Source organism: Pongo pygmaeus, chromosome Y, assembly GCF_028885625.2.
Source record: "Pongo pygmaeus isolate AG05252 chromosome Y, NHGRI_mPonPyg2-v2.0_pri, whole genome shotgun sequence".
In the NCBI taxonomy this organism is placed as follows: domain Eukaryota; kingdom Metazoa; phylum Chordata; class Mammalia; order Primates; family Hominidae; genus Pongo; species Pongo pygmaeus.
Window position 1 is genome coordinate 43,752,586 of NC_072397.2, and position 19,299 is coordinate 43,771,884.

General features: G+C 40.5%; 2 protein-coding genes across 2 annotated transcripts; one reads left to right on the forward strand and one right to left on the reverse strand.

Annotated features, from left to right (window-relative positions):
• Nucleotides 1–4,047: 4,047 nt before the first annotated feature.
• LOC129025631 (uncharacterized) lies at nucleotides 4,048–5,648 on the reverse strand. The gene has a single exon (XM_054473281.1). It carries the CDS (start codon nucleotides 5,228–5,230, stop codon nucleotides 4,523–4,525), a length of 708 nt encoding a protein of 235 aa, XP_054329256.1. The 5' UTR covers nucleotides 5,231–5,648; the 3' UTR covers nucleotides 4,048–4,522.
• A 37-nt stretch (nucleotides 5,649–5,685) lies between these two features.
• Nucleotides 5,686–12,966, forward strand: LOC129025894 (cyclin-dependent kinase 2-associated protein 2). The gene is given in 3 exon segments (XM_063660938.1): nucleotides 5,686–5,976; nucleotides 11,061–11,300; nucleotides 11,877–12,966. A coding segment is annotated over 1 exon segment (372 nt). The 5' UTR covers nucleotides 5,686–5,976; nucleotides 11,061–11,300; nucleotides 11,877–12,075; the 3' UTR covers nucleotides 12,448–12,966.
• Nucleotides 12,967–19,299: the final 6,333 nt, after the last annotated feature.

A 19,299-nucleotide genomic window follows, 5' to 3' on the forward strand; every position in this document is an offset into this window, starting at 1 on the left:
CTTTACTACCTTGATAGTTTCTCTTGTTGTGCAAAAGTTTTTCAGTTTAATTAAATCCCACTTGTCAATTTTTGTTTTAGTTGCAATTGCTTTTGGGGACTTAGCCATAAATTATTTGCCAAGGCCATTATCAAGAAAAGTATTTCCTAGGTTTTTTCTAGGCGTTTTATAGCTTGAGATTTTACATTTAACTCTTTAATCCATCTTAAGCTAATTTTTGTATTTGGTGAAATATGGGGGTCTAGTTTTCTTCTTCTGCATATGACTAGCCAGTTATCCCCGGATTATTTATTAAATAAAAAGTTTTTTTCCCATTGCTTACTTTTGTCAACTTTGTTAAAGATGTGATGGTTGCAGGCACGTGGCCTTAGTTTCTAGTACTCTAGTCTGTTCCATTGGTCTATGTGTCTGTTTTTCTACCAGTACCATGTTGTTTTGATTACTATAGTCTTCTAGTATTGTTTGAAGTCATGTAATATGATGTCTCTAGCCTATGTCTCTAGCTTTAGTATTGCTTTGGCTGGTCTACTCAGACTCCTTTTAGGTTCCATATAAATTTTAGATGTTTTCTATTTTGTGAAAAATGACATTAGTAGTTTGATAGGAAAAGCATTGAATCTGTAAATCGCTTTGAGCAGTATACTCATCCGCACGCAGATGATACTCTAGTGTATGTTCTGTGGTTGATGAGTGAAGTGTATTGTAATTCCAAAAGGTCAAGCCGGACCCTACCCCTGCCCGGCTCCTCCTCTGCCAGAGCTCGAGACCTCTAGCCAGGGGCCCTCTGCAGCCACTGGAGATGGGACTGAGGGCCACTTCCCGCCCCAGTGCAGCTGCTACAGGGCAGACCGCCTGGCTTTGCCGCAGTCACAGGGACATCTGGCCCTGCTTCCGAGATATGGGGAGTGCGGGCGGGCTCGGGAGTTGCCTGGAGACTACTGCCTGCACACAGAAGGCGGCTGCAGCTTGGGTGCCCAGGCGGGCTGGAGGTGCATGGCCTGGTCGGCCTCGGGATCGCCAGCGTGCCCAGCCTGAGGGCCCCCAGGCCGTGCCTCCCACCCACTCCTCCACCTGAGGGAGATCAGGGCTGCTGCCATGGGCACTCGGCAGTCACCCCGTGTGGGGTTGAGCGGCGGGTTCTCAGGTCTCGCTCCTGTGCAGCCGCCGCCGTGCAGAATGCCTGGCTTGACCGCAGCCACTGGGACACCAGGCCCTGGCTCTTCTAGGCTGGGAGCGCAAGCGGGCTCGGGGGTTGCCAGGCAGCTGCTGCCTGCACACAGAGGGCGACTGCAGCTTGGGCGCCCAGGCAGCGGTGCATGGTCTGGTTGGCCTCTGGAATGCGTGTGCGCCAGGCCTGATGGCCCCCCTGGTGGTGCCACCTGCCCTGGTCTTCCTCTGCTGGAGCCTGGAGCAGCTGGAATGGCCACTCTGCAGTCACAGGGGATAGAGTTAAGTTTTCTTATCCCATGCATGCACACAAAAAGGTAACTATTCTGTGAGGTAATTGACATGTTAATTGACTTCACTTTGGTAATCATTTCACAATGTGCATATGAACGCATCACATGTATGATTTTTATTTCTCTATTACACCTTAGTAAAGCTGAAATAATTAACAGTCACAGTTGGACACTTCAATACCTCATTTTAATTAATGGAGAGAAAAACCAGACAAAAGCTTCCTGAGAAATACAAGACTTAAAAAACAGTATAAGCCACTGAGAGCTAATACACATATACAGGACAGTCCAACAACAGCAGAGTATACATTCTTTTCAAGTGTATATGGAACTTTCTCTAGGATAGGCCATATCTTCATCCACAAAATATGTCCTAATCATTTTTAAAAGTTTGAAATCATACAAAATATAATTTGCAACCACAATGGAAGAAACAACAGATACATAAGTGAAAACTGGAAAATTCACAAAAATGTGGAAATTAAACAATACGGTCTTCAGCTACCAGTGAGTGAAAAAATAAATCACAAGCAACATTATAAAATATTTTGAGACAAATTAAAATAAAAACAAAACATACCAAAAATTACTGAATGCAGTGAAAGTAGGGTTCAAAGGAAAATGTATGGATATAAACAACTACATTTAAGAAAAAATCTCAAAGCAATATCCTCACTCTATACCTAAAGGCAGTGGAAGAAAACAAAAAAAGACTAAATCCAAAGCTAGCAGAAGGAAAGAAATAATAAAGAGCATAATTAGAGCATAAATCAATAAAATAGAAGGTTGGAGAACAGTAGAATGAATCAGCATAGATTCTTTGAAAGATCAAGCCTTTTGCTATATTGACTGAGCAAAAGATGGAAGACTAATTATTAAAATAATAAATGAAAGCAGAGTCATTACTACCAACTTTACAGAAATACAAAAGGATTACAGGAGTATACTGTGTGGACAACTGTCTAACAACAAATTAGGTGCCCTGGATGAAATGGACAAATCATTAGAAAGACACAAACTACCAAAGTGGCTCAAGAAGAAAAAGAAAATCTGAATAGACCTATAACCTAGGAGCTTGAATTAGTAATCAAAAGCGATTAACAAAGAAACATTTATGACCAAATATCTTCATTAACTGGTGAGTCAAGCTAACATGTAAAGAATTAATACCATTTCTTCTCAAACTCTTCTGACAAAATATATGAAGAAGGAATACTTGCTAATTCATTTTTTGATAACAGCATTATCCTTATCCCAAAGCCAAAGAGAGCACAAAAAAGAGAACTACAGCACAATATCCCTTATGAATATATAAGCAAAAATCTCAGCAAAATACTAGCAATACTAATAAAATACTAGCAGCAATGCTGTATAATCAAAGGATTGTAAACTATCACCCTGTGAGATTTATCCCCAAAATGCAAGGGTGGCTCAACATATAAAAAATCAATCAGTGTAATATACTGTAACAGTAAAATGAATAAGCAAGTGATTATTTCAATTGATGCAGAGAAAACATTGATGAAATACAACGCCCTGCTATAATAAAAATAATAAACTAGGCATAGAAGGGATCTTCTGCAACATGACAATGGGATGTACAAAAAACCAACAGTTAATATCATGATTAATGATGAAACACTGAAAGCTGTTTTCCTAACATCTAGAACAAGACGAAGGATGGTGCATTTACCACTTGTATTCAACGTAGCACTGGCAATTTTAGCCAGAGCAATTAGGCAAGACAAATAAATAAAAGGCATCTAAATTAGAAATAAAAAATAGAAGTAAAATTATATTTACACATGATCTTATGTGTATAAAGCTCCAAACAAAACACAAAACCGATTATAACTAATAAAAGAGGCAGGATGCAAAACAAACATAGGCAAATGAGCTATATTTCTATATAGTTAGTTGTAAAGAACTATGAAAACATTTTAAAAATTCCATTTATAATAGCATCAAAGAATAAGTTACTCAGGCATAAATCTAACCATGGTATACACAAAACTGCTGAAAAAAACTAAAGAGAGTGGAAATAACTGGAAAGACATTCTGTGTTCATGGGTTGTAAGACAATATTGTTAAGATGACAATACCATCTAAAGTAATCTACAAATTCAATGCAATACCATCAAAATCCCAAAGGCATTTTTGCAGAAACAAAGAAACTCATTCTAAAATCATACAGACATTCAAAGGATCTGACAGACAAAACAGTCTTGAAAAAGAATATTGGAAAACTCACATTTTTCAGTTTCACAGCCTACTACAAATCTACAGTCATCAAGAGAGTGTGGTACTGGCATAAGACCAATAGACTTTTAGACCAATACAATAGAACAGATTTGAGATCCTACAAATTAGTCCTCACATATATGGTCAATGACTGTTCAACAAGGTGGCCAAGTCTAGTCAAGGGAGGAAAGAACAGTCTCTTCAACAGCTGGATGTCAGTGCACAAGAGAGAAGTTAGACCCCTACCTTGCAGTATATACAAAAATTAATTATAAATTAATAAAAGACTTAAATGTAAGGACTAAAAATATGTAACTCTTAGAAGAAAACACAAGGTAAACCTTTATGACCTTTTGAGTTTTAAGTGTATTTTGAAATATGACAGAAAAGCACAGATAACAAAAGAAAATACACGTAAATTAGATTTAATCAAAATAAAAACCCTTTATGCATCAAAGGATACTATCAAGGGAGTGAAAAGACAACCCATAGTATGTGAGAAAATATGTATCTGATAAAATCAAAGTGTGTATCTGATAAAAGCTTAATGTCCCACAACTCAACAACAGAATTTCTAAGATCCCAATTAAAAAATAGGCAAAGGACTTGAATAGACATTTCTCCAAAGAAGATACACAAATGTCTAAGAAGGACAAGAAAAGATGTTAAACACCGTTATTCATTAATAAAATGCAAGACAAAACAAATGAGATGCCACTTTGCATCCACTAGTAAGGCTTTCATAACGACACAGAAAATAAATGTTGCTAAGGAGGTGGAGAAACTGGAGCCATCATGAACTGGCAGCTAGGAATAGAAAATTATGCACTTGCTGTGGAAAACAATTTGGTCGTTCCTCGCAGAATCACGCAGAGAAACAGGCGCCACTGGCTTGCGGGTTCTCCTGGGCTGGCGTCAGACATCCCGGAATCGCAGGCGCGCATCGCTTCCCGCCTGAGGGCCCGCCTGGCCGTGAATCCCGCCCCTCTTCTCCTCAGAAGAGAGATGAGGGCCGCTGCAAGGGCCGTCCGCGGCCACAGGGGATAGGGCCGAGGGTCGGTTCGTGCCCCGGTGCAGCCGCCGCCGGGCAGACCGCCTGGCTTGGCCGCAGCCACGGCGACATCTAGGTCCGGGTCTGCGAGGCTGGGTGCGCCAGCCAGCTTGGGAGTTGCCCGGCGCCTGTAGCTGGGCGCCCAGTTGGGGAGCATGGCATGTGCGGCCTCTGGATAGCTAGTGCCCCTGACCTGAGAGGCCGCCAGACCCTGCCCCTGCCCAGCTCCTCCTCTGCCAGAGCTCGAGACCTCTAGCCAGGGGCCCTCTGCAGCCACGGGGCATAGTGCTGAGGGCCGGTTCCCGCCCCTGTGCTGCTGCTGCAGGGCAGACCGCCTGGCTTCGCCGCAGCCACAGGGACATCTGGCCCTGCTTCTGAGATGTGGGGAGTGCGGGCGGGCGTGGGAGTTGCCTGGAGACTGCTGCCTGCACACAGAAGGCGCCCGCAGCTTAGGTGCCACGGCGGGCTGGAGGTGCATGGCCTGGTCGGCCTCGGGATCGCCAGCGTGCCCAGCCTGAGGGCCCCCAGGCCGTGTCTCCCACCCACTCCTCCACCTGAGGGAGATCGGGGCCGTTGGTATGGGCACTCGGCAGTCACCCCGTGTGGGGTTGAGCGGCGAGTTCTTAGTTCTCGCTTCTGTGCAGCCGCTGCCGCCGGGCAGAATGCCTGGCTTGACCGCAGCCACTGGGACACCTGGTCCTGGTTCTGCGATGCTGGGAGCGCGAGCGAGCTCGGGGGTTGCCAGGCAGCTGCTGCCTGCACACAGAGGGCGACTGCACCTCGGGCGCCCAGGTGGCGGAGCGTGGTCTGGGTGGCCGCTGGCATGCGTGCGCGGGAGGCCTGACGGACCCGCTGGTGGTGCCACTTGCCCTGCTGTGCGCCTCCCTGCGCCTGAGCTGTGCACCCCCCCACCCCCTACCCCCTCACCGCGCCGGCGCTGTGCGCCACCATGCGAGGGCGGAGCTGCCTTCCCCTCAGCACAGACCCGGAGAGCATCGCGAGGGCGGAGCTGAGTTCTTCTCTGAACAGACTTCGGAGATACAGCGAAGGCGGAGCAGTGTTCTCCTCAGCACAGACCAGGGCGGGCCGGGGACACCGCGAGGGCAGAGCTGCGTTCTGCTCAGCACAGACCCGGGGGACATCGCGAAGGCAGAGCAGCGTTCTCCTCAGCACAGACATTGGGGGCACTGACTCTCTTTGGGACAACTCGGGGCCTCATCGATGGTGAATGAAATGCTTCCTGTCTGCAGCCCTGAATAATCAGGGTCAGAGCCCAGTAAGAAGGGTTCAGTGTGGAAAACGGGAAACCAAAAGCCCCTCTGAATCCTGCCCACAGAGGTTCTCCACAGCCAAGGCACGGCGGCTGCAAGTGCGAGATCCACACCGCAACCTTGGAAAACAAATGCAGCATTCCTAATGCAGACATGACACCCAGAATATGACACCCCTATTGCTCATGTAACAAGCACCTGTAATGCTAATGCACTGCCTCAATACAAAAATATTAATATAAGATCCTCAATCTCCTCGCTGCCCTGCAGTCCTAAGACAGAGATCATAATAATCAACATTGACATAGTCAATACAAACGTAGTAACGAACCTAGCGTTAAGGCTGGTGTTACGGTTAGGGGTTAGGGGTTATGTTTAGTGTTAGGGGTTGGAGTTGGGGGTTGAGGTCAGAGTTAGGAGTTAGGAGTCAACGTTTAGAGTTAGGGGTTAAAAGGGGTTAGGGATTAGGGGTTAGGGTTGTGTTAGGGTGAGGGTGAGGGTTGGGGTTAGGTTTTAGCGTTAGGGTTGGGGTTAAGGGTTAGGATTAGCGGTTAGGGGTTAGGGTCAGGGGTTAGGGGTCAGCGTCAGGTGTTAGGGGTCAGGGTCAGGGGTCCCACTCTGTGGGTTGTCTATTTACTCTGCTGACTGTTCCCTTTGCCATGCAAAAGCTCTTTAGTTTAAGTCCCAGCTACTTATCTTTGTTTTTATTGCATTTGCATTTGGGTTCTTGGTCATGAAATCCTTGCCTATGCCAATGTCTAGAAAGGTTTATCCAGTGTTATCTTCTAGAATTTTTATAGTTCAGGAATTAGGTGTAAGTTCTTAATCCATCTTGAGTAGATTTTTGTATAAGGTGAGAGATGAGAATCCAGTTTTATTCCCCTACATGTGGCTCGCCAATTATCCCGACATCATGTGTTGAAAAGGGTGTCCTTTCCCCACTTTATGTTTTTGTTTACTGTGTTGAAGATCAGTTGGCTGTAAGTAGTTGGGTTAATTTCTGGGTTCTCTCTTCTGTTCCATTGGTCTATGTGCCTATTTTTAAACCAGTACCATGCAGATTTGGTTAACTATGGCCTTATTGTACAGTTTGAAATCAAGTAGTGTGATGCCTCCAGGTTTGTTCTTTTTGCTTAGCCTTGGTTTGGCTACATGGCTCTCTTTTGATTCCATATTAATTTTAGAATTGTTTTTGTAATTCTGTGAAGAATTGTGTTGGTATTCAGATGGGGATTGCATTGAATTTGTAGATTGCCTTTAACAGAATGGTAATTTTCACAATATTGGTTCTACCCATCCATGAGCATGGGGATGTGTTTCCGTTTGTTTGTGTCATCTATGATTTATTTTCTTTCTTTTTTTTTTTTTTTTTTCCAGAGGGAGTTTCACTCTTGTCGGTGAGGTGGGAGTGCAATGGTGTGATCTTGGCTCACTACAACTTCTGCCTCCCAGGTTCAAGCGATTCTTCTGCATCAGATTCCCGAATAGCTGGGATTATAGGCATGTGCCACCGTGCTTGGCTCCATCTATTATTTCTTTCAGCAGTGTTTTGTAATTTCATTGTAGAGGTCTTTTGATTTCTTTGCTAGGTATATTCCTAAGTTTTGTTTTTTGTTGTTGTTGTTGTTGTTGTTGTTTTTCGCAGCTATTGTAAAAGGGGTTGAGTTCTTGATGTGATTCTCTGCTTGGTAGCTGTTGATTTATAGAAGAGCTACTGATTTGTGTCCATTAATCTTATATGTGGAAACTTTGCTGAATTCTTTTATCAGTTCTAGGAGCTTTCTAGAGGAGTCCGTAGGGTTTTCAAGGCAAAAGATCATATCGTCAGCAACCAGTGACAGTTTGACTTCCTCCTTACCGGCTTGGATTTCTTCTATTTCCTTCTTTTGTCTGATTGCTCTGGCTAGGACTTACAGTACTATGTTGAAGAGGAGTTGTGAGAGTAGGCTCCTCGTCTTGTTCCAGTTCTCAAAAGGAAGGCTTTCACATTTTCCCCATTCAGTATTATGTTGGCTGTGGGTTTGTCATAGATGGCTTTTATTACATTAAGGTATGTCCCTTGTATGCCTATTTTGCTGAGAGCTTTAATCATAAAGCATTGCTAGAGTTTGTCAAATGCTTTTTCTGCATCTGTTGATATAATCATGTGAGTTTTTTTTTTAATTCTGTTTATTTGGTGTATCACATTTATTGACTTGCATATGTTAAACTATTCCTGTATCACTGGTATGAAACCCACTTGATCATGGTGAATTATGTTTTTGATATGTTGTTGGATTCAGTTAGATACTATTTTGTTAAGGATTTTGGCATCTGTGTTCATCAAGGATATTGGTCTGTAGTTTTCTTTTTTGGTTATGTCCTTTCTTGGTTTTGGTATTAGGGTGATGCTGGCTTCATAGAATGAATCAGGGAGGGTTTCTTCTTTCTCAGTCTTGTGGAATAGTGTGAAAGGATTGGTATCATTTCTTCTTTGAATGAAAGAAGACATTCTTTGAATGTCTGGTAGAATTCTGCTGTGAATCTGTCTGGTCCTCGGGTTTTTTTGGTGGTAATTTTAAAATTACCATTTCAATCTTGCTGCTCGCTTTATTGGTCTGCTTGGGGTATCCAATTCTTCCTGATTTAAGCTGGGAGAGTTGTATTTTTCCAGGAATTTATCCAACTCTTCTAGGTTTTCTAGTTTATGTGCCAAAAGGTGTTCATAGTACCCTTGAATAATCTTTAAAATTTCAGTGGTGTCAGTTGTAATATCCTGTTTCATTTCTTAGTGAGGTTATTTGGATTTTCTGTCTTCTTTTCTTGGTTAATCTTGCTAATGGTCTATCAAATTTATTTATCTTTTCAAATAACCAACTTTTCATTTTATTTATGTTTTGTTTGTTGTTGTTGTTGTTGTGTCAATTTCATTTAGCTCTGCTCTGATCTTGGTTATTTCCTTTGTTTGCTGGGATTGGGTTTGCCTTGTTCCTGCTTCTCCAGTTCCCTGAGATGTGAACTTAGATTGTCTCTTCGTGCTCTTTCAGACTTTTTGATGTAGGTGTATAGGGCTAGAAACTTTCCTCTTAGCACTGCCTTTGCTGTATCCCAGAGGTCTTGATAGGTTGTGTCATCCAGTTCGAAGAAATTTTTTACATTTCCATCTTGATTTCGTTTTTCACCCAATGCTCATTCAGGAGCAGGTTATTTAATTTCCATGTATTTGCATGGTTTGGAAGATTCATTTTGGAGTTGATTTTCAGTTTTATTCCACTGTGATCTGAGAGAGTGCATGATACAATTTCGATTTTCTTAAATTTATTGAGACTCGTTTTATGGTCTATCATATGGTCTATCTTGGAGAAAATTCCATGTGCTGTCGAATAGAATGTGTATTCTGTGGTTGTTGGATGAAATGTTCTGTATATATCTGTTAAGTCCATTTGTTCCAAAGTATAGTTTAAATCCAGTGTTTCTTTGTTGACTTTCTGTCTTGATGACCTGTCTAGTGCTGTCAGTGGAGCATTGAAGTCCCCCACTGTTACTGTGTTGCTGTCTATCTGATTTCTTATGTCTACTAGTAATTGTTTCATAAATTTGGGAGCTCCAGTGTTAGGTTCATGTATGTTAGGATTGTCGTATTTTTCTGCTGAATGAGACCTTTACCATTTTATACTGTCTGTCTTTGTCTCTTTTAGCTATTGTTGCTTTAAAGTTTGTTTTGTCTCATATGAGAATAGCTACCGCTGCTTGCTTTTGATGTCCATTTGCTTGAAATGCCTTTTCCTACCACTTTCCTTAAGTTTATGTAGGTCGTTATGTGTTAGGTGAGTCTCCTGAAGGCAGCAGATAGTTAATTTGTGATTTCTTACCCATTCTGTGGTTCTGTATCTTGTAAGTGGAGCATTGAAGCCATTTACAACCAACATTAGTATTAAAAAGTGAGGTACCATTGCTTTCATCATGCTCTTTGTTGCCTCTGTACTTTGTTTTTGTTTTTTGTTTTTTAACTTGTATTTTTGTTTTATAGGTCTTGTGTGATTTATGCTTTAATGAAGTTCTGTTTTAATGTGTTTCCGGGATTTGTTTCATGATTTAGAGCTCCTTTTAGCAGTTCTTACAGTGCTGGTTTGGTAATGGCAAATTCTGTCAGCATTTGTTTGTCTGAAAATGACTGTATCTTTCCTTCATATATGATGTTTAGTTTTACTGGATACAGAATTCTTAGCTGATAATTGTTTTGTTTGAGGAGGCTGAAGAAAGGGCCCCAATCCCGTGTAAGGTTTCTGCTGCAAAATCTGCTGTTAGTTTGATAGTTTTTCCTTTATAGGTTACCTAGTGCTTCTGTCTCACTGCTCTTAAGATTCTTTCCTTTGTCTTAACTTTGGATAACCTAATGACAATGTGCCTAGGCTAAGATCTTTTTGTGATGAATTTCCCAGGTGTTATTTGTGCTTCTTGTATTTGGATGTCTGGGTCTCTCACAAGGCCACGGAAGTTTTCCTTGATTGTTCCCCCATATATGTTTTCCTGGCTTTTAGAATTCACTTCTTCCTCAGGTACACCAGTTAGTCAGCTTTCATCATCTTAGGCACCACCACTGTGGCCGCTACACAGGACATGGGATGTGGGCCATCGAGTAGAGGGCGTGGAGATGGGGCACTGCCAGGGGAGCCAAGGAGGAAAGAGAGCGCTCTCCAAATTGTCTTCCAGGGTTTCAATGTGCATTTTATTAACTCAGAATCTGTCGGGAATAATACTAGGGAGCTACCTTTCCCTGGAGATGGGTCTTCTCAGTGGAGTGAGATAGGCTGGGGGGAGGAAAAGGAATGAGAGGCTCAGTTTATAAATATTAAGATCAGCAAGGGTATGCTGCTGGCAGGAGCAGAGGGAGCCTGGAGATTTGGGTGGCTGCCATTGGTAAGTGGTTGCAATCCAGAGAGTGAGACTGAGTTCCTCCCTTGTCATGTTAGCATCCTGTTTCCTGGGTACGGGTCTAATGCCCTGAAGGTGGTCATTTCACTCATGGTGGCTTTGTCTCTCTTCTGCCATCCCCAGACTCAGCTTTGCACTCCAGGGCTGCGTAGCACCAGCCACTGTCATGTTAACCCCTTCCCAGACCAGTGTGTCCTTGGCCTGGAGCCCAATCTGCTGGACAGCCTGGGACCATCCATTTTCTGGGTGGTGGGCAACCTGGTGGCCATCGTAGTGCTGTGCAAGTCGCGCAAGGAGCAGAAGGAGACCACCTTATAAACACTTATGCAGCTGGCTGCCGCTGACCTGTTGTTCACTTTGCTGGTAAGCCAGGTGACCATCGCCACGTACATGAAGGGCGGGTAAACTGGGGGCCAGCTGCTGTGCGAGTACAGCATCTTCAGCCTGTTCTTCTTCAGTCAGTCCAGCCTCAGCATCATCTGTGCCGTGATATCTATACAGATAATTTGTTTTAGACATTCTTAGAAGAGTTTCAAAAGTTTTATGTTTTTATCTGGGTTATAAACAGAGTCCTCAAATGCATAAAAAAGAAATCATGCTATGGTTGAATTTCAGCAGGAATAAGTTTATTTTACCTATTCAAAATTAAAATACTTTTGTTTTGTTTGAAAATGTGTTTTAAAGATGTGTTTTTGAAAAAAGTTTAAGTAAATATTTAATAATGTCCCCTTTTCTATCCCAAGAAATAATTTCATATATAGTTTATTTAAATTTTTTAACAAAAATGTAGCATAATTTTTTAAAATGGTGTATTTTATTTAACCCAATATATATCCAAAATATTGGGTCAATATGTAATCAATATAAAAATTATTAGAGATAGTTTGCATTCTTTTTTCATATGAAATCTTTGAAATTCATTGTGTATTTACATTTTAGGACGTCTCAACTCAAATGTGAAATTTTCATGGAGAATATTTGAACTGTATTTAGTTTAATACAAATTGCAGTTAAAAAGTTTAATATAGATTTACCAGGGGGCATGCAGCCCGCTTGCCAACCAGATCGCTGCTGAGTGCTCCCGCAGCCAACCCCCAAAGAGCGGCCTGTTGGCTTCCCCAGAGCCCAGGAATTGGGGATGTCCTACAAACCTACCACCCCTGCCCCCAGCAGCACCCCCGGCTCCAGCACGCCTGGGCCGGGCACTCTGGTCCCTACAGGAAGTGTCCCATCGCCATCGGGCTGAGGACCAGGAGCCACTGCCCCTTTCAGACCGCTGTTTAACGACTTTGGACCCCCTACCATCGTCTGTGTGCAGGCCATAAAACCACCTGGCACCCAGGGCTCCCAGAGCACCTACACGGAACTGCTGTTGGTCACAGGAGAGATGGGCAAAGGGATCCAGCCCACCTATGCTGGCAGCAAGAGCGCCACGGAGCGCCTGAAGAGAGGTATCATCCATCCCTAGTCAGAGTGCCTGGCAGAGACAGAGCGGAACGCCTGCACTTAACAGGAAGCTCCTAGGACTCTGTGTCTGGACTCCAGAGCACCTGCTTCTCCCTGGCCTGCATGCCTAGTTGCATTAACCATCCTGGGCCTCCTGTCCTGTGTCCCTTGATGGGTGCCCTCCAGGAACCAAGGGGCGGTTCTCACTCCAGGTGGCAGCACTAAAGACTGCCCCCTCCCGACCCCACACCGCCAACACAACAAGAGTTAGCGAGGTCCCCGTGAGTCCCACCCATGACCTGCCGACAGTGTTGCCCACTGGAACTTTCTGCGGCCCCCACCACTCAGCCCTTCCCAGCACTTCTCCCACTTGTCCAGAGCCACCTTCTCCCTCAGCACGGCTCAGGCCTCAGGCCTGACACTTCCCTGCCTTGTGTCTTTTGCTAAATATGACCTTTCTATATTAATAAAAGATGCTTTGGAGTTGTGCTATCTCTAAAAAAGTTTAATATAAAAGAGAAATAAAAGGAAATTTAGCAAAGGAATATATAGATGAATATTTAAATACTCAGAGGTGACATTACTACCAGACATAATGAGATTATCAGATATTTCATTTACTTATGATTAATATGTTTGTATTTATTTTTTATTCATTTTATTTTATTTATGTATTTATTTATTTTTATTATACTTTAAGTTCTAGTGTACATGTGCACAACGTGCATGTTTGTTACATATGTATACATGTGCTGGGTTGGTTTGCTGCACCCATTAACTTGTCTTTTACATTAGGCATTTCTCCCAATGTTCTCCCTCCCCCAGTCCCCAACCCCATGACAGGCCCCAGTGTGTGATGTTCCCCTGCCTGTGTCCAAGTATTCTCATTGTTTAATTCCCACCTATGAGTGGGAATATGCAGTGTTTGGTTTTCTGACCTGGAGATAGTTTAAACAAACTAGGAAGTTCAAAAGTCACTTTATAAGAGAAATAAAGAAAAATAAAGTATTAATGACATTGATAACAGAATAAAAATTAGAGTTAGACAAAGTATTAACAAGCAAGCTTATTTATTTATAAGAGATGGGAAAATATTAGAAAGGAATAAATCATGTCTTGTCAACATGAAGAAAATCTGTATTATATATAATTCCTTTGTTAACTTATTATTGTGTTTCCTTGTATAATTTTCACTTGGTTTTGTTGGTTTTACTGCTTGCTTCATTATTTCAAAAACTACATCTTCATAGACCATTTCAGCTTTTGCTATGTGGGCAGAATTATAAAACTCAATTTCAAAATTTCACCTGAACTTTGTCACCACTTTTCTTTGGGCTTTTTATTAAAAAAAAAAAAAAAAAAAAAAAAACCTAAGTAATTGTGTGTGTGTGTGTTTTAGTATTACCATGAATGTAATAACAATAAAATCAAACAAAAACAAATGGATACACAATTTGTTGGACTAGCATCTCAAATATGAAAAAGGCGTTGCCAACAGTGATACGATTTTTTTTCAAAATGGTAAGCTTTTTAAAGTATAATCTTCTTTTAACCTAAAATCTTACTATCAGAAAATGCAGTGTACATTAAAACATTCTGAAATGCTTTATTCATATTTATTAAATGGTTGTACTCATTCAGATATCTACAAATTGGTTTTTCACTTATGTAATTATCTTGTAGAATCTTCAAAAGTCATGCAGAATGTGAGATAATTTTCTATTGAATATGATTGTTTTATCATTGCAAGACATCAAACATCCCTGTTTCCTGCCAAATGAACGTACAATAGCAATAAATGTAAAGATGTGTTTTTTGAAAAAGACACATTTTTGAGTTATAAAACAAGGATTTTAAAACTTGAATTGTTACAGTGAGTATGTCTTAATATAGGCTACAGTCACTTTAGATAAAAAATTACCTCACATCTATTTTCAGTATTACTTAAAGATGTTCATTTAGTGTCAAAGATTTTTTTTTGCCTAGAGGCAAATATTTTGCCACATGGCTATTTATGAAACTGTATTTAAATGCATGTACACATATAAAAGCTGCCACTGTGGCTGTAAACTATTACAAGTTATCAAGATTAAAAAATAAATAAAAATATTTCAGTTTTTCTATGAAATGTCTTTACTCGAGTCCAAATTTAGAGGTTTAAAATGCTTGAAATTAATAAAACCAAGTGTTTCACATATTTCAGTTGGAATGGCTTTTGTCCTAGTTTTATTAGTGAAGGAGCAGACTGCATATTTTCACTCTCATACACCTTCAAAAGGTGGACAGAAAAATTTGATATAACTTCTAGGGCATTATCTGATGAAACACATTAAACATTAAAGGAGATATACAACTTCATTGCTTGTAAAAGACATATAAGAAGGAAACCTACATACATATATCTATCAGTTTTGTATTTTCAAGGAATATTTACCTTAAAGTGAGCTTCATAACAGTATGTGTTCTCCCACAAAGCCAAGGAAAGTAAGTTTGTCACAAGGATCTGGAAGTCTACATGTGTGGCGTAATTACATTGAATACATTCCACAAATAAGGCAGAAATGTATAGTAGAGTGTCCGTTATAGAGGAACACTCAATAAATATTTAATAAAGTGCTTAAAAATTCTCATTATTGACCTGGACAAAGAGTATACTTGTTAGGTTTGCCGGTGACAGATGTTAAAAGTGGAGATTGAAGGAAAAATTATGTATAGAAGAGAGATTTTACCGTCAAAGTTATGTAAATAACTTGAAGAAATCAGGGGAAGTGACTTGCTTAAATATCCATACAGTAAATATTTATTGTGTGCTTACTGTGTGCACTGAGAATTAAGCAGTGAAAAAAATACAAAGGAAAACACCAACAACATCTCTTCTATCATGGAGCTTACATTCTACCAGTAAGAGAAAGACCATCAGCAATTACATATATAGAATGACATGACTATGAATGGTATGGAGAAAAATAAGAACAGTAAGGGGGATGTGGGGGCCTGGGGATTTATTTTATATAAGGATAGACAAGAAGGGCCTCATTACTAAGTAATTTTACTCAATCCTTTATTCAATTTATTTATTTGTTGATTCCATAAGACTTATTTATGTATTTATGTGTTTTTAATTTATTTTTTATTTTTAGAATCAGGGTCTCACTCTGTCACACAGGCTGGAGTGCAGGGGTGTGATCATAGTTCACTGTAACCTTACTCCTGGGCTCAATTGATCCTTCCATCTCAGCCTCCCAAGTAGCTTCGTCTACAGGCACCTGCCACCATGCTTGGCTAATTAAAAAAAAAAAAAATTTAGAGATGGGGTTGTGCTATGTTGCCCAGGCGGGTCTCAAACTGTTGGCCTCTAGCAATCCTCCTGCTTTGGCCTGTCAAAGCATTGGGATTATAGGCATCGGCCACCATGCCTGGCCCCGTAATATTTATTTAGAGTATACACTGTGATAGGCACAAGAAAGTCTCTGATAGTTCAGTAAAAAACTGCAATGATGTTTGCAACAGGTGATTAAGTTTGGCCGCAATTCTTTTGAGTGTCATAACACTGTCCTAAGAAAAAGTGTATATTTCCACTTTACTGGGTCTGTGAAACTCAAACTCAATGTTAAAAAGCTCTGATTTGTGGTTGAAATCATAATCCAACTAAAAGCCAGAAATGTGGACCCATTTTTTTTAATTTTAAGTGAATCATAAGCAGTCTTGTATTTAAGACAGGTAAAATTATTGTACAATATTATGTTTTCTGTACTTAAAATGAGAGAAAACCACAAGGGTTGTTAATGGTTGAAAAAAGAAGGCATCTATGAAGAAGCTTTATATTGGTAGAAAGTGTGAAAGGAAAATAAAATCTCAGGACCCCAAACTCACTATGACAAAGGAAAATTAAGCTTGGAACCTGAGTCATGCAAAAACTGCCATCCTTTTGTTCCCAAACAGATAGCTGTAATTTCACATGCTTACTTTAACTTATGTAAAATGTAGATTTACTGAGAGAGAGGATGAATGCACAACTGACTCCTTCCTCCTGTTTTTGCCACATGTAACATATAGATTCACTGAGCACTAATCAGAGCCTCACAAGAATGTAGCCATTAGCTGCCTTGCCTTCCCTCTCTCCTTCTTTTCCTCCACTGTTTTAATTTCCTGCCTGCTTCCTCTTTCTCCTTTAAATATTGAAGTTCCCAAAACCCTCTAGAAAAAGCACAGGACACCGCCTACTTGTGACTTGTGATTCTTTTTCCCAGGTGTATCCTCCACCTTGCAAAGCAAAATCTCTGAATCACTTGAGATCTGCCTCATTCACTTATTGGTTTACAAAAGGAAGTTGGAAAAAACCACTCTTCTTGCAATGCACAAATGACGGTTTTATAGTAACTTTATTGCCTATGCAATCAATCACATATTTGATATAATTATAGTATCAGATGATAAATGTAGATGTAAAAAATCTATCTGTAAAAATGACTTTTCTTATTTTCCCTCTCTCCTTTTCTCCCCTACTGTGCTTTGAATTCTTTATTTTCATATTCACTTTGCTGGCTTCAGATCATTTCCAAACCTACTCTAATGGTAGCATGATAGCATCCAGTGAGTTTGTTGTTGTTGCTGTTCTGATAGGACCATAGACTTTCACATCTAGTTGTGATATCACATGCTCACATTGTCTAACTACTTCATTTTACAGTTGAAGAAATTGAGACACAAGGTAAGGTGACCTGCCCAGTTCCAATCTAGTTATATAATAAAAGAATGGCTAATATTTAATAAATAATATGAGTTGGGCACTGGGAAAATAAGGCACTTTTTTTTTTTTTTTTGAGACGGAGTCTCCCTCTGTCGCACAGGGTGGAGTGCAGTGGCCTGATCTGAACTCACTGCAAGCTCCGCCTCCCGTGTTCATGCCGTTCTCCTGCCTCAGCCTCCCCAGTAGCTGGGACTGCAGGCACCCGCCACCACACCCGGCTAATTTTTTGCATTTTTAGTACAGATAGGGTTTCACCTTGTTAGCCAGGATGGTCTCGATCTTCTGACCTCGTGATCCTTCCTCCTGGGCCTCACAAAGTGCTGTGATTATAGGCGTGAGCCACAGCGCCCAGCTAATTTTTTGCATTTTTAATAGAGATGGGGTTTCGCCGTGTTAGCCAGGATGTTCTCGATCTCCTGACATGATCCGCCTACCTCGGCCTCCCAAACTACCGGGATTATAGGCGTGAGCCACCGTGCCCGGCGGCAAGTCACTATTTTTATCTCTATTTAAAAATGTAGAAACCGAGCCAAAGAGGGGATATGATATTTGCCTGGGATCATCGGATTAGTAAATGTCTGAGTTGGTATTTAAAGGCAGGCTCCCGGATTTCATAGCCCATCCACAATTGCATGCCACTCAAGTCTTCTGGTTCCAACTTCTCTGCAATTTATACAGCCCTACACTGCCTTCGTCCTAAACTCGCCAACCTCCTATTTTTTTCAGCTCTAAACTTTGATTCCCTAAGCAAAGCAGTCAGGGACAGGTGGAAGTTTGTTGTGAAAAGAACAGGCAGCAGCATTATTGTTTAGCCTCTTTTTATATCTATTTTATTCTACAGATTAGTGTACTTTTCTCAATTATGCATACTTTTCCATTCTGCCAAAAATTTATTTTAAGGCTGTTAAAGCTGTAGGCAGTTTTCTCGCTTTGATCTTCCAAAGGAAACTGCTGTGTCTTTTTCATTCTGTGCAAAAATAGGCATTTTAGGATCCACTCAATGCTAAAGTAATTGAGTAGCTACAGACTTTGTGTTTGTTTTCTCCATTGTTATATTTTCATAGTTTTAGAATCTGAGCAGCATTTAATTTGTCTATGCTTTATATTTTCCTTTAGAAAAAGAACACAGTGATACTTGCTTGTAGTGTTAGAGGAATAATCCCAAAAAGAGAAATTATTCTTCAAATATCCACCATGACTGAACACTAATTAATACTGAAACCTACTTATAAAACAAAACAGAAAACCTCCAAAAAACCAAATAAACAACAACAAAACTTAAAACCAAAAAAGTACTGAAAGTCTCAGAAGTATATAGCAGTTATTCTTGCTCCTTCAAATGAAAAGATGCTTTATCGTATCCTCTATGGAGAGAATTCTGACAGTATTTATCAAAGACCTTACATTTATTCACCTTTTGCCCTAATAATTTCATAACTTAAAAATACATACAAAAATGTATAATATAGCATTTTTTGTAAAGGGAAATAATCAGAAAGAGTCTAAGTGTTCAACAATAGGGCACTTGTTGAATTATGATACAATCACACAATAAGCTCTTTATAGAGCCCATTAAAATGATGTTATTGATATTTATTTATTAATATGAGAAATCATTTAGAATTTTTGGTTAAGACCTTTAACAAAACACAAAGTCTATGAAATAATGTGCACAACATTCCATATTTTCGTAAGGGGAATGACTTTTAAAACTACCCTGCAATCATCTCATTTTACCCAAATGTCTAATCTGGTTGCTATTCCTGCCCCATTTTATGTCTTTGAACCTATCTACTGACTTCTTTCTCCCAATATTTTCTGTGGTGCTGAAGGAGTAAAAATAGAATAAAAACAGATATAAGTCATCCCTGCTTTCCTGATGCTTGCCAAAGACCAAATGATGCTGGTGTTCAACAAACAAACAAAATGAAAATATGAAGACTGCTAGGAAGGAAAAACACAGGATGCTCTCTGTGTTTTCATATAATAGCAATCTTTGGAAGCCTAAAACTGTAAGACTAAGATTCCCACAGGACTTCAAAAAATAAGACCCTTGCCTACCTGGAATAAAAGAAGTCTAGTTTTGCAACTTGATATTATTAGGCTTTGTCTAATTTTTTTTTATTGGATTTGTAGATTCTTGGAAGTTAAGCTTCATCCATTTTT